At 34.2% G+C, this 15518-nt stretch overlaps 1 protein-coding gene across 1 annotated transcript; it reads left to right on the top strand.

The window, feature by feature from the left end:
• Window positions 1-4173: 4173 nt before the first annotated feature.
• Window positions 4174-15293, top strand: LOC128211179 (protein phosphatase 1 regulatory subunit 3B-like). Its single transcript, XM_052915633.1, has 2 exons — window positions 4174-4419; window positions 6613-15293. Exon 2 carries the CDS (start codon window positions 6621-6623, stop codon window positions 7692-7694), a length of 1074 nt encoding a protein of 357 aa, XP_052771593.1. The 5' UTR covers window positions 4174-4419; window positions 6613-6620; the 3' UTR covers window positions 7695-15293.
• Window positions 15294-15518: the final 225 nt, after the last annotated feature.

The following is a 15518-nucleotide window of genomic DNA, read 5'->3' as shown; positions in this document are numbered from 1 at the left end:
CTGCAACACCAGGATTGAAAGCGTTTATTTTTAGATTAATCACTTTTGTAAAATTGCTTCTGGTAAATTTAGATGTTATATTATGACGTGAATGTGTGGATACATTCCTGACACAAATCACGATGAATGTTTTCAAAGTTTTAATAATCTCAATGGTAAACACATGTATACAGTTCTTTGGAACACCAGTAGAAATAATTCCATTACAATGTCATCAAAATCGTCTTGTGGAACTATGAGTATTATAAATTTGCAACACAAATTGAATGCCTTTAACAGTTACTGTTCCTAATAAATATATTTGTAACACAAATTTAATGTCTTAACTTTGGTAACACTCAAAGTTTAAAAATATGAATTATAAATGGAGCACCTTACAGTTTGAAGTCTAGAAAACAAGTGGCTCTAATTAATAGGCTTTTACATCAAACATTTTGTTGTTTTATGGAAATAAAAGGAATCTTTGAAATGTCTCACTCAGGCTTAGCTATCTAAACTTGTCTAGCTAAGCCTGTTGCTTAAAGATTATCGACAACATATATGAATAAAGGTGCTAAAATCATAGGCAAAATGTAGACACAAGAAATAACAGTTTGTTTAAGATTAAAGATCACTAAAGATCAGTTATGAAAACCTTTAGATCTATGAAAAAAATGTATCAATGTAATATTGAATATAATTTTAAAGGTACAATGTTATCAAGAATATAACGAATTCCTCATAAAATGACAATCATTTTCATACCAAATATTATATATTTTTATATCTATATCTGTACATAATTATGTCATTCAATTAAAATTTTGTTTCATTACCTCCCTTTAATATACAATAATAGTAGCGTCATCACGGACCTATAAACAAGATCCGTGGCGTCATTATGGTGTTATTGAACATGTAATCTATGCAAAAATAATATAATTGTTGATCAATATAAACACAACAAAGAAATAAAGTCGATGATATTAAAACACTTCATATGCATCCTTAGCATTGATGGTTTACCTTCCACATACGTAACTCATATATTATGTTCATATTGAGTTACGACCCTTTTGCACTGAGCCCATACGGAGAACATGTACAACAACTTTTTCCAGTCGAGGGTGAAAGCAGTAAGTTTCTAAATTACATTAAATAAGGAAGCAGATAGGACCGTATCGTTTTCAGCCCACGAAGTGTTTTTAACAATTACATAATTTACGATAACTAGCGGTTTTAGAGGGGGGGGGGGGGGGGCGCACCCGGCGCACGCCCCCTCTAAATCGTCAAAGTTTACTTTTGATATCAATATGGGAGAAAAAACTCATGAATAAATACGCTATTATTGCGCAATTTCCGAATACAAATTGTTAAAATGTGCTTGAGGGGATAGCCCCAAATCCCCATGCAAACAGTTTATGCTATAGTCTTTCGGTTTTGAGTGAGGGACGCATGTCAAAAGGTTTTGCCCTAAGTTACGACAATTTCTGGATCCGGTGCTGACGATGGCTTTTATTTGATAGGGCCAGACGGTATCCGATCGATTGTCATCAGTTAAAGTGATGCAACACGAACATCATTGGCCGCATTTTTCAATTACTGCTGACAACTCGAGTAGTGATAACCCGTATTTATCATTTTCTTATCAGCCATTTTTTTCAAACTGCCTTGTTTGTTTGCTTTTTGATGACGGGAAGTTTAGTGTTTCCCGTTCATTGACAAAGTTAAAGCGATTCAGTTGCATTTTGAATGACGTATTTTGTTACTTGGACAGCTTCGCGCAGACGAGATATACCAAAGACGCGCAAATCGTCCTGTTTTGTCTGGACAAATGTGTAAACAACGGTGCACAGGTTTTGGAGATTGTGCAACTAATGCTTTTTCAACCGTTTTTACTCATTAAGAAGTCGATAGTTTTGCCAAATAAAAAAAAACACGTGACAACACGTGATCCTAAGGCCATTGGCACACCACCAGTTCCTAAATTGCATTTTCAAATAAGTACATGAATTATTCACAGTCGTACCATGTATTCTAGTTTCAGCATCCAATGTTTCACGAAATAGTGGTGATTTTTGTTAAAAGATGCATGCCAAAAATCAAGGTTACACGAACACAACTGAGGATCGTGTGATCTTTTTTACCAAAATGTTGATGTTGCAGCATGAAGAGTTAGTGTGACTGTGATACGTGTGACGATGTCCACAGGATTGCGGTGCAAAAATTGGGAATATCAGTCGAATGATAGCAGGAATCCGTTTCGTAAAGATGTTCAATTTCTTGGTTTTTAACCTGGATTTCCAGCATCCACAAGTACCACGCAATTAATACACATTTAAGCTAAGCAGACTTTACGTCATACTTTGGTTCCAAGCATGCTGAAAAAAGGTTACAATCTGGGTCGTTTCTAAGACATTTAGATCATAAAACGATTACAGTATCAAAGACTAAGAATGGCTCCTTCCGCTGATCTATCTTTTACCTATATTTTGATCCTAAAAATGCCGAGCTTATGCACCATTCAGTTGTAACCACGATCCCCCAGGTCCGGGAGTATACCGGGATTAGCGGGGGGAATCATCGGGGCCGTGTCTTAGTCCTTCCAGGCGGCCCCGCAGTGCCGAGTGAAAGCGGTTGTATTGTTTTCGCGCCGAAAATAGCGGGGAATGGGCCTTACCTAGGATGTTCCCGGGGTGCTGGTGCAGTAAGTGGAGCTTTTACCAGCAATTTGTCCCCTCAGGACGGGGATTTAACCAAGGATTGGCTGGACCGAACGTCAAAGTCCCCGTTATTCTCTGGACCTGAGGGGGGGGGGGGGGGCGGTTAAGCAATTGACTGGGTGCATTAGACTCTGGGCCGCAGGTCTATTTTATGTTAAGTGCGTGTGAAATGATACAAGGATTAAGCTAAGCATAAAACATTTTTTTGTTTAATTTCTTCCATTATTTTTATTTTAAAGTGATATTGTAAGCTGTTAGCCAACCCGATAGTTTTCCTAAACCTATTCCAGATTTATCCATACTGAAGGTACGTATTCCCGCTTGGCTCGAATTTTCCGAGGCTCGATGTATTTTCGCCGGTCACTGGGAGTTCGAGCCAGCGGGGTTCGACTGTATTTTTATTCGAAAAATAGGGACCAGGTATCACTATGTCAACGATAATACTTCACAACATATCTATACCCATCTGGGATTGCCAGTGTCAATATTGTAAGTTGAATAAAATTGATTTACGCGTACTTTCTTAACCATTTTGTTCTTTACTTGCCACGGCAGTGCACGTACAGGTAACCAGGTCGGTTGCTCGTGTGACCTTAATTTCACATGTTTGAGTAGCGTGGCCAGATAGTTATGTAAATAGTTGTTTTTAATCGTTTACATAATACGTCACTAGATTGTTCACATACGCTGAACAGAACAAACCCGATACATGTACACTGCCCTGTTGAGGGAAAATATCTAATTGCATTAAATTTTCCTTCTTAATAACCAGACTGAAGTGGATAAGGTCACCCAAACCTGTCAGTGGCCAAATCACTATGAATACAAACCTTGTAAACTTGAAAAGTGCATATCATGACTACACACAGCAAGTGCAATTCCTTAAGTGTTCTTGGAAATATGTATTTGTAATTAGTTTGTCATTCGATTATACAAAGAAGTGACGGGTCGACAAATACTTATCCCCTCCCCCATCTCCGCGTCACAGGCACGCATACGTACGTGATACTGGTACATATAATTTTGTGCTATGCAAAAAATTGTGATCCCATCAACATCATTTTAATGAACACCAAACTTTCTTACTTTAGTTCAATTTCATAGTTTGTTCGTCGCGCACGTACGTGACTGATCTGGTGACCTTGATCATCCCATCACGCGTGACCAAACCTTCACGTGTTTCATGATACTTCTTTATAATACATAACAATTAACATGGAACATAAAGACACGCCTGAATTAAATATTTCAATGATGTTTAACTCATAAATTAATACTGTTTTTATTTTATTGTTTACAAAATATTACGCAATGCGCGGAATGGAGAATACATAGTTATTTTTAGCTAATCATGCTTTCACACATAGTGGCCCAGTTGCCGAACACCTTCTGCCTCGACCCGCTGATTGGTCGACAAAAATAAACGCTCGCTGGTTGGTCGATCAAGGTGAGTTTGGACTCAGCTGTCGTGATCACATGTAGAATTAACCTTGAATAATGCTTAGTAAAAATGGAGCTCGTCGGCTATGTTCGTATTCAAATTGTATTTAGGTGTGTTGGAAAACGGACGTGTTTCTTCGAATGTTGAATTTGAATACAGACGTTAATGAAAGATACACATTTTCGAAGTTAACTTTTCAATGTATTCTACCTCAATTGATCGGCGCGAACAGTTGTGATTGGAATTTAATTGGCTCTACATTGTATGAATGAAAAGGTATTTTATTCAAATTCTTAATTTCTTTGTAGTATACTGCAGTTTTCGGTATGTGAGACTGAATGATCAAATTGTTAAAACATGGATGTAATGATGCAGTCAGTCATATTTTCTCCAGTTGTTAAATAGTAATAATAATAATAATAAAACTAATAATAATGAATAAAAAGGTGAAAAATAGCGCTAAAAATGATAATGATAATAATAACTTTATTTTATGAAGATAACACATTAAGACACATCAGTATCTAGTTTACAGTGTGGTATATTTAACATATTTATTTTAATCAATGAATAAATACAATTCCTCAAATTGCCAATTAAAATCTAGTTAATCAGTTTTAACTTTTATTCATTTTATGATAGTAAATAAAAAAAATTATGTAATGATTGTGGATAAGTACTAGCCACAGTTCCCCCATAATTATTTATAAACCTAGCTGGGAACATATATGTTGGTAATTAGAATAGGTGAAGGTATGTGGCATAACCACGCACCCTGTCCATGCAATGCACATGTCTCTGAGTGGATAATCTTCTGTAAGTTAACCATTGTTTTGTGGTGTGTTGTTACTGTACAATGTACTGCGATATTGTAAAGTATGTTTAATGCTTCTGCATTCTACCATTTACCTGATCTCGATTTGTGATTAGTTAAAGAATTATGTCATTCTAGAATCATGGAATAAGTCTTTGTGTTTAAAACTTGACAAAGTTAATACATTACTCGAAAATATATATTCATAAAGTAAAGTATATAATTTTTATTCATAAAGTAAAACTCTGAATAATGTCTTAGTTAGTACAAGTAATATTTACAGCGGAATATATTGTTGTATTTTGATCATATAGATAATTGCAGCTGGATGATACTTAATGGTACAACTATAAGTCATCATCTCAATTTTTGACTATTTTCAAGATAATCCAGCATTTTTTGTGAAGATATCATCAGTCTGGTTACGTATTTATCAAAGTAAAATGTTTTTTTAAGTCTACAGAAAATATAGTATTAAAGCGGAAGAGAGGGTGAAGCCAGAGAGACCTTAGTACACTCTTGCGCACAGTGGTCAGAAATTGGCTCAGTGTGAGCATTATTTGATAAGCTTATAGAGAGCTGAATTTTATACCTTCTGTAACCCTGTGCCGCACAGGCTGTGCATAGGAGTGAGTAGTTGGAAATGAGAGCGCATTAGAATTATATACTATCAAGTCGAACATATTAAGAATGATTAACTTAAGCTTCGATTGCTTGGTTGGTGTTGTAGTCTACTAGCCGCCACAGATGTTCGGTTGAATCTCACCATACATGTATCTTTTGATTCTTGTCATTTTTAACGCATCTTCGTAAAGTCATGATATATTTTGTAAGTCAATTCATTCTTCAAAATACAGTCAGAAAGCCAAGTATTTAATGGAATATGAACATATGAGAAAACAATTCTCATTTAGCCCACATTTAAAAAATAAGAAGTCGTGTAATTTGAATTAAGAATAATTAACATACAAAATTATGAATTTATGATTATGGCACTTTTTATTATCAACTATGCAACCCTTCAAGAACTAGACAGTGCCAGACATCTTTCACCCTGCAAAAAACACATTTATTTAAAATAAATTATTATAATCTTTATTTGCAATTTCCTATTTCTTGCTATATTTCCTGGCCACTTTCATATTGATCAGCAAGGGAGAGCTCATGATCAGCTGTTTTTGTAGCAATGTGAGGCAATGGCAACAAGATAATCAATAATACAGGAATAATACAGGAAAGTGGGGATGCAGCCATTCCCCTATCTTCCAGAATCATTTTAAACACAGTGCTATGCTTTGGATTACCAATATTTGATCACTTGTACAGTCTTTCATATTTTTTTGGATGAATTAAATGTTTAAATTTTTATGTTGCAATACACTTATTTCTTTGTAGGTGACTAAGGTAGTACTATTTTAATTTTAATAATTAAGTAATTTATTGATTCTTCAACATTGATCAGACTGTACAGTTACATTATTATTATATGAAAAATGATATTATAATGTTATACTTATAGTTTGTTTTAGTACATGTAATTGATTAGGTATGATTTATATAAATTCAGACACATATATTATATGCAAAGTTATAGTAGTACCGGTAATTTGATTTTAACAATGTTATTTTCAATTTCATTCTTTGTGTATTTTCAGAGTTGCTAATGTTGGCTGTGCAGACCAGTGAGTATCAAAGGGCTTGTAAGATGCCTGTAGATTTCACATCATATCTTCTTTCGGCGAGCCCGCCGGCAACGAAACTGGACCTTCTCAGTTATGCCTTCAGTCAAGAGGCTTCGCGCAACTGGCAACAACAGCAGCAGCAACAACAGCAACAAGTGGACAAAGCTGAAAATGAGAAAAACGACTCGTCTGTAGAAAAAATTGACAATGAATTAAGCAAGCTGAATTTAACAAATGAACATGTGAGGAATGGTTTTAAGAACTTGAAGCCTATTATCATTCGTAAAGATGACCTTGACAGTGATGGAGAATGGTCAGATACTTCTTCTGGTCCAAACTCTGGCCCCAATTCAGGGAGGGTAACGCCTACTAGTCCGTGTTCACCCAAGTCCAACAAAAAAGTTTCGTTCGCAGATCATAGGGGTTATGCATTAGCAACAGTCCGAATAATGACCGAGCCATCAGATCATCCGCCAAAACTAGCGGAGGATGTTTTCAAAACTATCACAAACGGTGCTGTGGCGGCTGTGTCAGGGTTACCTCCGTTTAAGTTGAATTTTACCCAGCCAGCCTCAGACTATATGGCTTTCCGTGATAAAGTTGGGAAGTCATTTGTTTCGCTGGAGAATGTCATTCTCAGAGACTACAACGTACTTGGAACCATAAAGGTGAAAAACATTTGCTTCGATAAGCGAGTGTTTTTTCATATGACAAAGGATAACTGGAAATCTAGTCAGGATTTGGAGGCAAAGTATGTTCAGCCTTTTGGTGGGAATTTGGTACATAACTTGGACACATTTTCATTTGAATTTGACATTGATCCACAGACTGATGGCCACCGTACTATTGAGTTTGCTGTGTGCTTCGAAACACCAGGTCAACAGTATTGGGACAGCAATGGGGGTGCTAATTACGGAATTGTTCCAACAGATTTCAACGCAGTGTCTAGCCCAGATCCTCTGCCCACGAGTACACAGCCATCATTGGCACGACGGGACTCATGGACGGACTATGGATGCTGGCATCATGTCAATACAGCTGCGCCCTACTATTGACTTATTGAAACCGCAACCCATAATGGGCTCTGTAGGTAATTTTCAAATGCTTCAAGAAAAGCACTCTAGAGAACGAATCATCAATTTTCGAGGTAAATGAGAAGTTCTTTAAAGCAGGAGCTTAGTATCATCTTCATCAGCAGAGGAAGGAGGTCCCTTCATTGAGTACTGGCTTCAGTTGTTGAGTATTCGCATCAACCAAGAGCTTTTCATGTAGCTATTCAAAGCTCCCGGCAATAATTGAAGTCGAGTGCAAAAGATAGATTCCCGGAACAGATTGATGTGTTGAGGGAACAGAATTGTCTGTGTGAGAAAATTACACAGTTATATTAAATATATGTATGATTCTACAAATACACATAAAATGAGATGCTTCATATGTGCCATACTTAAACACAAGTTCAACTATACATGTATAATTAAAAGCACAATTACCTACGGTAGTTTGCTTGCAGTTGAGATGGGCATTCAGAGGCCCCATACTGAAGATACTGGTTTTTGACACTACATATAAGATCACAATGTCTGAGCTATGAACATCTTTGTATACATACACTATACCATGATACAAAGATAATATGGTGGTTGTACAGAGTCTACCTCAAATAAGTGCAAAAAAGCAAAAGATTAACCTCAAGTAACGTCATCATTTCCATGTATTGATTTTACAAAGAAAAGGCTTTTGAGGATAGATGAGGAAGAGAGATGCAGCGTAGGAAACTTTACGGTGTGACATGTTACAATGAACTTGTAAAAGTACAGATTAAGAAACCTATGTAAAGGCAGAGTATAACTAAACAAACATTTTTTTTTATTTTTTCAAGTAACTGTTCACAAGATTAATTCATTAATTAATTTAAATATTATCTATGTACACCTTAAATTAAGTTATTTTTTTATATTTGAAAAGCAAATAAGGGGAAAACTTTAATTTCTGACATTGTGAGACAGCACTATACATCATGTAGGTGTAGTAATACTACAGCATAAGATATTTCCTTGTTTGTTTTTAATTGAGTGTTATATGTACAATAACGTATATGTTATTATGAATATAGGAGATTCCTTTTGTTTGAAAAATATTCAAACATAATAATTGTGAAATTGACAAAGATTTTGATCATTTTCAATAACAGACTATCCATGTGAAGTACATGTTCTTAAATTAAAATTCCAACATTTTTTTTGTATGCGTTTGAACAAGCACACCCTAGTGACGGGATTGTTTTTCCATGCAGTTTATTTTTGTTTGATGAATATCTGTGCATTATTGATATTGACTCAAATTTCAAACCACATGCTGTAAAAGATTTTTTTTTACTTTTAAGGTAACTTTAAATTTTTGACATCAAGCAACCAAAGGTTTAGAACTGGTTGAGGTTTGTTTAGGTCAAAGTCATCCAAACTTTTTTTTGACTGGTCAATATTTATCCACAACCAATCTGTTAAATATGCGAACAAGCCAAAGATACCATGGCAAAGATTTATACAATTGGCGGCTGTTTTTGAATTAACAAACTATGTTTTCTATAGTATTTATTATGAGCTGGTAATTAATGCATGTAATGCAAGTAGTATAAATTAGTAGCTGTTTCCATTTTTTCAAAACTATCAAATATTAATATGTTGAATTTCTAATGATGATACTGTTTTAAGTCAGTGTTGACTGATACATATATATCGTTAATTTTACTTAACAGTCATTGGGTTCCACCCAAGTGCAAACTTTCCTACATGTCTTCAAAATGGATTTACAATAACAATTTGTCAAATGTGGTAAATGATTGTTTAACTGTTTGAAAATTTGTCATTTACTTTATTTAAGACCTTTGGTAGTACGTGTTATCGCTGTACTGTATAAAGAGCTATAGGAGTGTACGTGCGTGAAGTTGTTTACCATTTAAAGAGGTCATAATTCATAAGGTCTCAATTCATTACATACATGTTGTCATCTAACCAGTTTAAACTAATTTATCTGTGTATGGAAGAGTGGTTTTTAGAGCCATTTAATTTACTTTGGAGTTGAATATATTAAGATACAAATGTAATTTAATGGTTATCATCATAGGAGATTCAGTTGCGGAACAAGAAATTGAAATTTTGAAATCTGATAAAGTTTACTTTTTTATTTGCCATATATCGATACACTTCAATAAACATACTCTCCCTGTTTTGTCATGCATTAAAGATAAATGGCTAAATTGAATTTATAATAATGACACCAAGGCAACTGTATCCGTCTAGTATGTAATCTTCAAGGCATTGAACATTTCTGTAACTAATTTTATTTAAGTATAATTTTATGATATATAGATTGATGTAATTTTAAGTTGTTATCTTAAATACATAAGTATTAAATGCAAGCGTTGCAAATGATCCAATCATTTTGTTTATCTTTTTGTGCAATAAGATTTGACTTTTTTTTGCTTCAAGTAATTTATTTTTAATTTTCCTATTGATAAGTGATTCAGCATTTTATTGCCATAGGGTTTTATTGCTATAGGTTGAATAGCCAACATATTGACAGTGTAAAGTTTTGTATAGTTCATGTCATTATTCAATGTCAGGAATAAGTATCATACAAGCAGATGCTTTTTAATAGTAAACTTTGTAATGGAAATATAACATTCGCTGGAGGAAGTACATGGGTAATAACAACAAGAGGTCCATAAGACACGGCTTAATCAGTAACAATTCATTTCAACCACTATATATAATACTTTATCATTTATTTTGGCTGTGCCTTGAACAATCGATTTTCAATGTATGTATACATCTCCAAGTAAACAATTTCATGATCAGTATGGTTTGATCATCGTTTAAAACTTCAACCTTTTCCAGAATTTAAACAAGACACAACCTGATTTCTTCTATATAAACTTTGTTCTTGGCAGGGTTTTGGGGTGGGGAGGGACATTTTATGTCTTACAATTGCAAAGCTATTTGAAAAAAAACCCAGTAAAATTACAGAACATTGTCATTTCGATATTGGTTTTCTGGAAGGTTCTTTGTCTGGCCAAACAGTTTGGCGTTGCTCAGAAAAAATGCTTATGTGCTGGCCTTCATCTCAGCTGAAAAACAGTTCTCATTGATTTTATATCTGCACTAAAGCTAGAACATGATTCAGGATGCCAATATCTCTTCTGTTCTGCAAAGTTTGTTTCATAGCTTGTTATGTTAATGCTTCTTTAAGGGTATGCTGTGAAATGCACATGTACATGAATCGGACGTATAAAAATTAACTATGTTATTTGAAGAATATGATGAAAATGCATTAAAACAGTCGTTATAAAACGATATCAACTGCTTGTTATTGTGAATTAAGTATTTACGCTTCAATTTGCCAATGCGTCATTCTTTTTTGATAAAATTCCTCATGTGCAAAAATCTTGGCATTCATGTTAATGATTCGGAAATTGAATGTCACTCAATTATGCAAATCTTTAATCTTTCTGCATAACCTTTGGAACTTTATGAAGGTTAGAAAGATAAATCTAATACTGCTTGGTAAATTAGTAGGTTCTTTAAATTGCTGTAATTCAGTTTGGGGTTGTTATTTGAATTGTATGAAGTTTTTATTGTATAAGGGTTTATTTTCCGTTATTCAAAAGCATATCAAATAATCTTTTTGGCGTAAACTCAAGTCGTAATTGATGTATGTCGCAAGACATACTGTCAGTAAGATAAGGATCTGTGAATGACTTCTGAAAAATCATTTTATGCTTGCAAAGACTTTACCAATTCAAACCAAGTTTCGTTAAAATGTTGTACTAAAACTTTTTTTGGTTGTTCAAAGCTGCTTTTTTATTTTAAATCTTCAAGGATGGGTTTAGTATTATGTTAATTCCTTCCCTGTTATTGAATTATCATATTCTTTTAATAAGGCTTGCACTCTTTGACTGCATCTAGCATTTGCTCATTGTTCTAAGGCCATGGGAAATACCCAACATTTGATAACTCCTGAAAACATACTTCTATACTATTGTTAGATTGTGTATCTGCAAAAACCTTGGCCCTTTGGTACGGAAACTGGGCCATTATTAACATTGAGTGAATTATTCAATACAACAAGGCCATGGGAAAGCCGGGCTGAAGGATAATGGCCCATGTTTTTGCAAAAAGAGTGGTTGGTAAAACATTGCCTGTTAATAACTCTCCTAGGAAGGTGGACTAGAAGATGTATTTTCTATGTATTTGTACTAATATTATCATGTAACAAGTCAAATTTGTAGGTTGTTTCAATCTAGGCTGAGAGGACATCTATTTGTTTTCCAAGTATTGAATCAGGGTTCTAAAAATAGCTGTAATAACGATACAGCCTTCACCCTTCAGGCATTTGTTCTGGAAAACTATAAATACACATCTACTATGCTTTGAAATAGGTCTTAACGGCCTGGTGGATATTAGAAAATGATGGGGGATGTTATTGGTACAAAGTAAGAATAAGATTTTTTCATTTCAGTTTCAACTGTTATCAGCTGGTAATAAAGGCAGTTAAAGTTCAATGCCCTAGTTGTAAGCCAGGAGTTCATATGAGGTGACCTCTAGTTTAAGGACAGGGAAAACGCTGGAAATGTCTGCACTCTTTCTCTTTTTCTGCCTGCTTATTTTAGGTGATTTTTTTATTGGCATATTTCTGTGAATAGTTCTTTCTGGTTACCTAAACATTTTTCTAGGATTGAATAAAAAAGGGAAGAGCATTATTAAGTTGCAGGACAGGATAAACTCTTAAGTTGAGTGGGTATTGCATTGTTTGTATAACAGCTGAAGCTTTAGTGATACTATTGCTTTCGTTTGTTTGTTGTATGTGCTTGTAAAGTTTCTTTGTTTTATCAATCTGGTTGAGGCTTTCCAGTCATTGTCCAAAGGGAGATTTACCCCCACATAACAGTATGTCACTCATCTCAAAGATTATTTTTTTCCAAGGTCATTGACCAAGAGGTCAAACAAAGTTGACTAGAGTAGCATGGTCATTATCATTCTGCTAAGCCAATTACATTCCTATACAAAGGTACATTGTACATGTATTATTGTATAAGATGTGCTTTTTAATTGAATTTGTACTGAAACTGTATTCAAGAATTTGTGATTGTTATGATATTATTTTCCTGTTATGATAACGGGTAAAAATGAGATATGACCTTGATTCAGACTAGCACCTGTTTTCCAGACATGCAACGTTTTCCCTGTGTTACCTGGTTGTTTCATTAATAGTGGCAAACCTAGTTAAAAACAGTCTGCAGTTATGTGGCAATTTATTATTGTTTTATGTTGCATATACATGTATGCATGATGAAGCAGTCTTATCTGATCAAAATATTAATTATAAGTAATTAATTGCCTGTCTGGAACTAAAGAGTGGGAACATTGTTACAAAAATGATGCATGTGTGCTAAACAAGTCAGTGGCGTTTCTTCACAAAGCTAGGGGTGTACAAAATGCTCCTGGACTCCCGAATAACAGGCTGGGTCTGTACATCTTGTTCTGTCTAGCTATGCCAGTGCAAGCATTACAAATATGATACTGCAGTTGTCTAAGGTATAAACATTGTGCATTGTTTTCTTTTTTCTGTATGGCAAAGAAACAGATTGTTGTGAAACATATCTGTCAGACTTGACATAGATTTACCACATTTGACAAATTGTTACATTCTGTATTAGTGTTTTGGCTTGTTGATTAGATAGAATGATTTTGATGTTAGGATTTAATCTGATTTTAGGATGATTGTAGCAATAATGGAATAAGTAAATATATCATTGTAACTTGTAAGATTTGTACTATAAACATGGTCCATTACAACTACAGTACCTGAACTTTGTTGGGCATTAAATGTGACAGGCATTGAATGTTACCTCCACAGAAAGCATTGCTCTAGAAATTCTTGCCAGTAATAAAATGTGCCTAATTACAAAGAAATATTTTTGTAAGAAAATGTCACAGGGAACTCCAGTCTTTATAGACTTGCTAGACCAGCTGGTATTTGAAACATTATGTGATTACATGTGTATGCTACTGTGTACATTTTTAAGTCATGTATTATTTTTGTGGTTAAATAGCATGTATATTTGTTTGGAACATGTACACGAATTCCCACTGTCGACGGTGGAGATACACATAGGGCGTGTATATATACTAGCAACATTGCCATGTATTTCATGGGCATTCTCGTTGTTAGGCATTGCCTAATTTATTTTGTAAAAAATGATACATGTATGTCTTGGTATCAGGACTAGTGCAAACTATTATTTTATGTTTCAATATTTTGCTAAGGTGATCAATCTGCATAAATTCTGCATAAATGTATCTTGGCATGTACTTGGATTTCTTGTAGTTGTCTTTAAAAACTCCTACACTTACACAACTGAAATATGTATGTCGCCTGTTTCTTACATATATGTTCTTGGCCAGTTTAACCCTAGAAACTGCAAATTGCTCAATGGCTTATGACTCCTGCAGTATTCTATGATATTTCTTCTAACCGATCTGTGTGCGTATTTGATGCATAATGATAAATGCAAATAATTATCCACATACAAATTCATCTTTTGGTTCAATCAATCTCATATTTCACTTTAAAACTTACCATTTTGTTATTATCTTGTTTTTGTTGATACTGATTTACCCCATTCATACATGTACATGAGCAGCTTTAAAAATGAGCTTTAATCTTGCATCATTGCTGTACACGATTTTGTCTAGTAATGTCATTGTTGCTTTAATGCATAGCTTTATTGAACTAGTATTTACTGTTTTGTGTTTTTCATCTTCTTCGAGTTATTTTGTTAATATAAAGATTTGTGATATGATAAAATTGTGTAGCATATACTGTATGTGAAGGACAGCATTACCAGGAGTGAGAGCGAAAAGGTTTTAAGGGACATTGAATAATGAAGCCGATAGAGGCTTTTCGTTCTTGCCCCTATATTTACTAATTGTAATATACTCATTATTCTGTTTATACTTCTTTTGTAATTTCTATAATCAGATTGTATCGACTGTGTGATATTTTGTCTGTGTTTTGGTGCACCTATATATATAGATAGATCATGATGTGTATGTATGAGTGCAGTTGGACTATGTATTTTAGTTATCAACAAAAATGCATAATCTTTAAACTGAAAGTTCATACAGGGATTGTATAATACACCCAATTCCAGGTTTATTATACTAGTTCACTAAGAGAATCTTCGTTCAAACAAACGCCTGAACGCCTGTACGTGTTCGAAGTTTGCATTTGTAGAGAAAAAATATGGTTTAGCATGGAACCATTGAAGCCAGTACAATATTGTCAGTGTCATGATTTGAAAGGTTTTTAAAGAATATTTTAGTTTATTAATATATACATATTTTAATATGTAGGATATATTTACTGTGTTTGAGAAACAATCTGCAATCATCAGAGTTTGTTGTTCTGTTAAAGATCTGTGATGTATGTGGTTGCTTCTCAAATCTGTTGTTATTTCTGCATAAAATGCCGTATGTTTTCAAATCACTCGTTTTCATGTATCATTTTGTATTTGATCTTTTTTAAAAAAGGATCTGATACTGCATATGTATATTGTTAATTTTTAAGAAAATATATATATATAAGAAATCTGATATGACTTTTTTGTTATCTTCAAAGAGTTGTTGTATTGTGACCAGCTTTAATTTCTTCAGGCCGAAGCGTCTGTTACATGGAATTATGTTTCTGCGGTTATGAGAACTGGTGTTACGAGTTCACTCAATATTAATGCATTTCATACTGTAAATAACATGCCGTACTTAGAGTAAGTATATGGCATATATAGGTGATTGTACTGGAATATTGCACAGAGGGTCACA

The sequence above is a fragment of the Mya arenaria genome, chromosome 12, assembly GCF_026914265.1.
Source record: "Mya arenaria isolate MELC-2E11 chromosome 12, ASM2691426v1".
NCBI classification, from domain to species: Eukaryota; Metazoa; Mollusca; class Bivalvia; order Myida; family Myidae; genus Mya; species Mya arenaria.
Note: the sequence above shows the minus strand (reverse complement) of the source record. Positions and strands in the feature narration are given on the sequence as shown.

What these genes read in the sequence shown, in the direction of transcription:
- LOC128211179 (XM_052915633.1), top strand. Translation starts at nt 6,621, where the DNA reads ATGTTGGCTGTGCAGACCAGTGAGTATCAAAGGGCTTGTAAGATGCCT.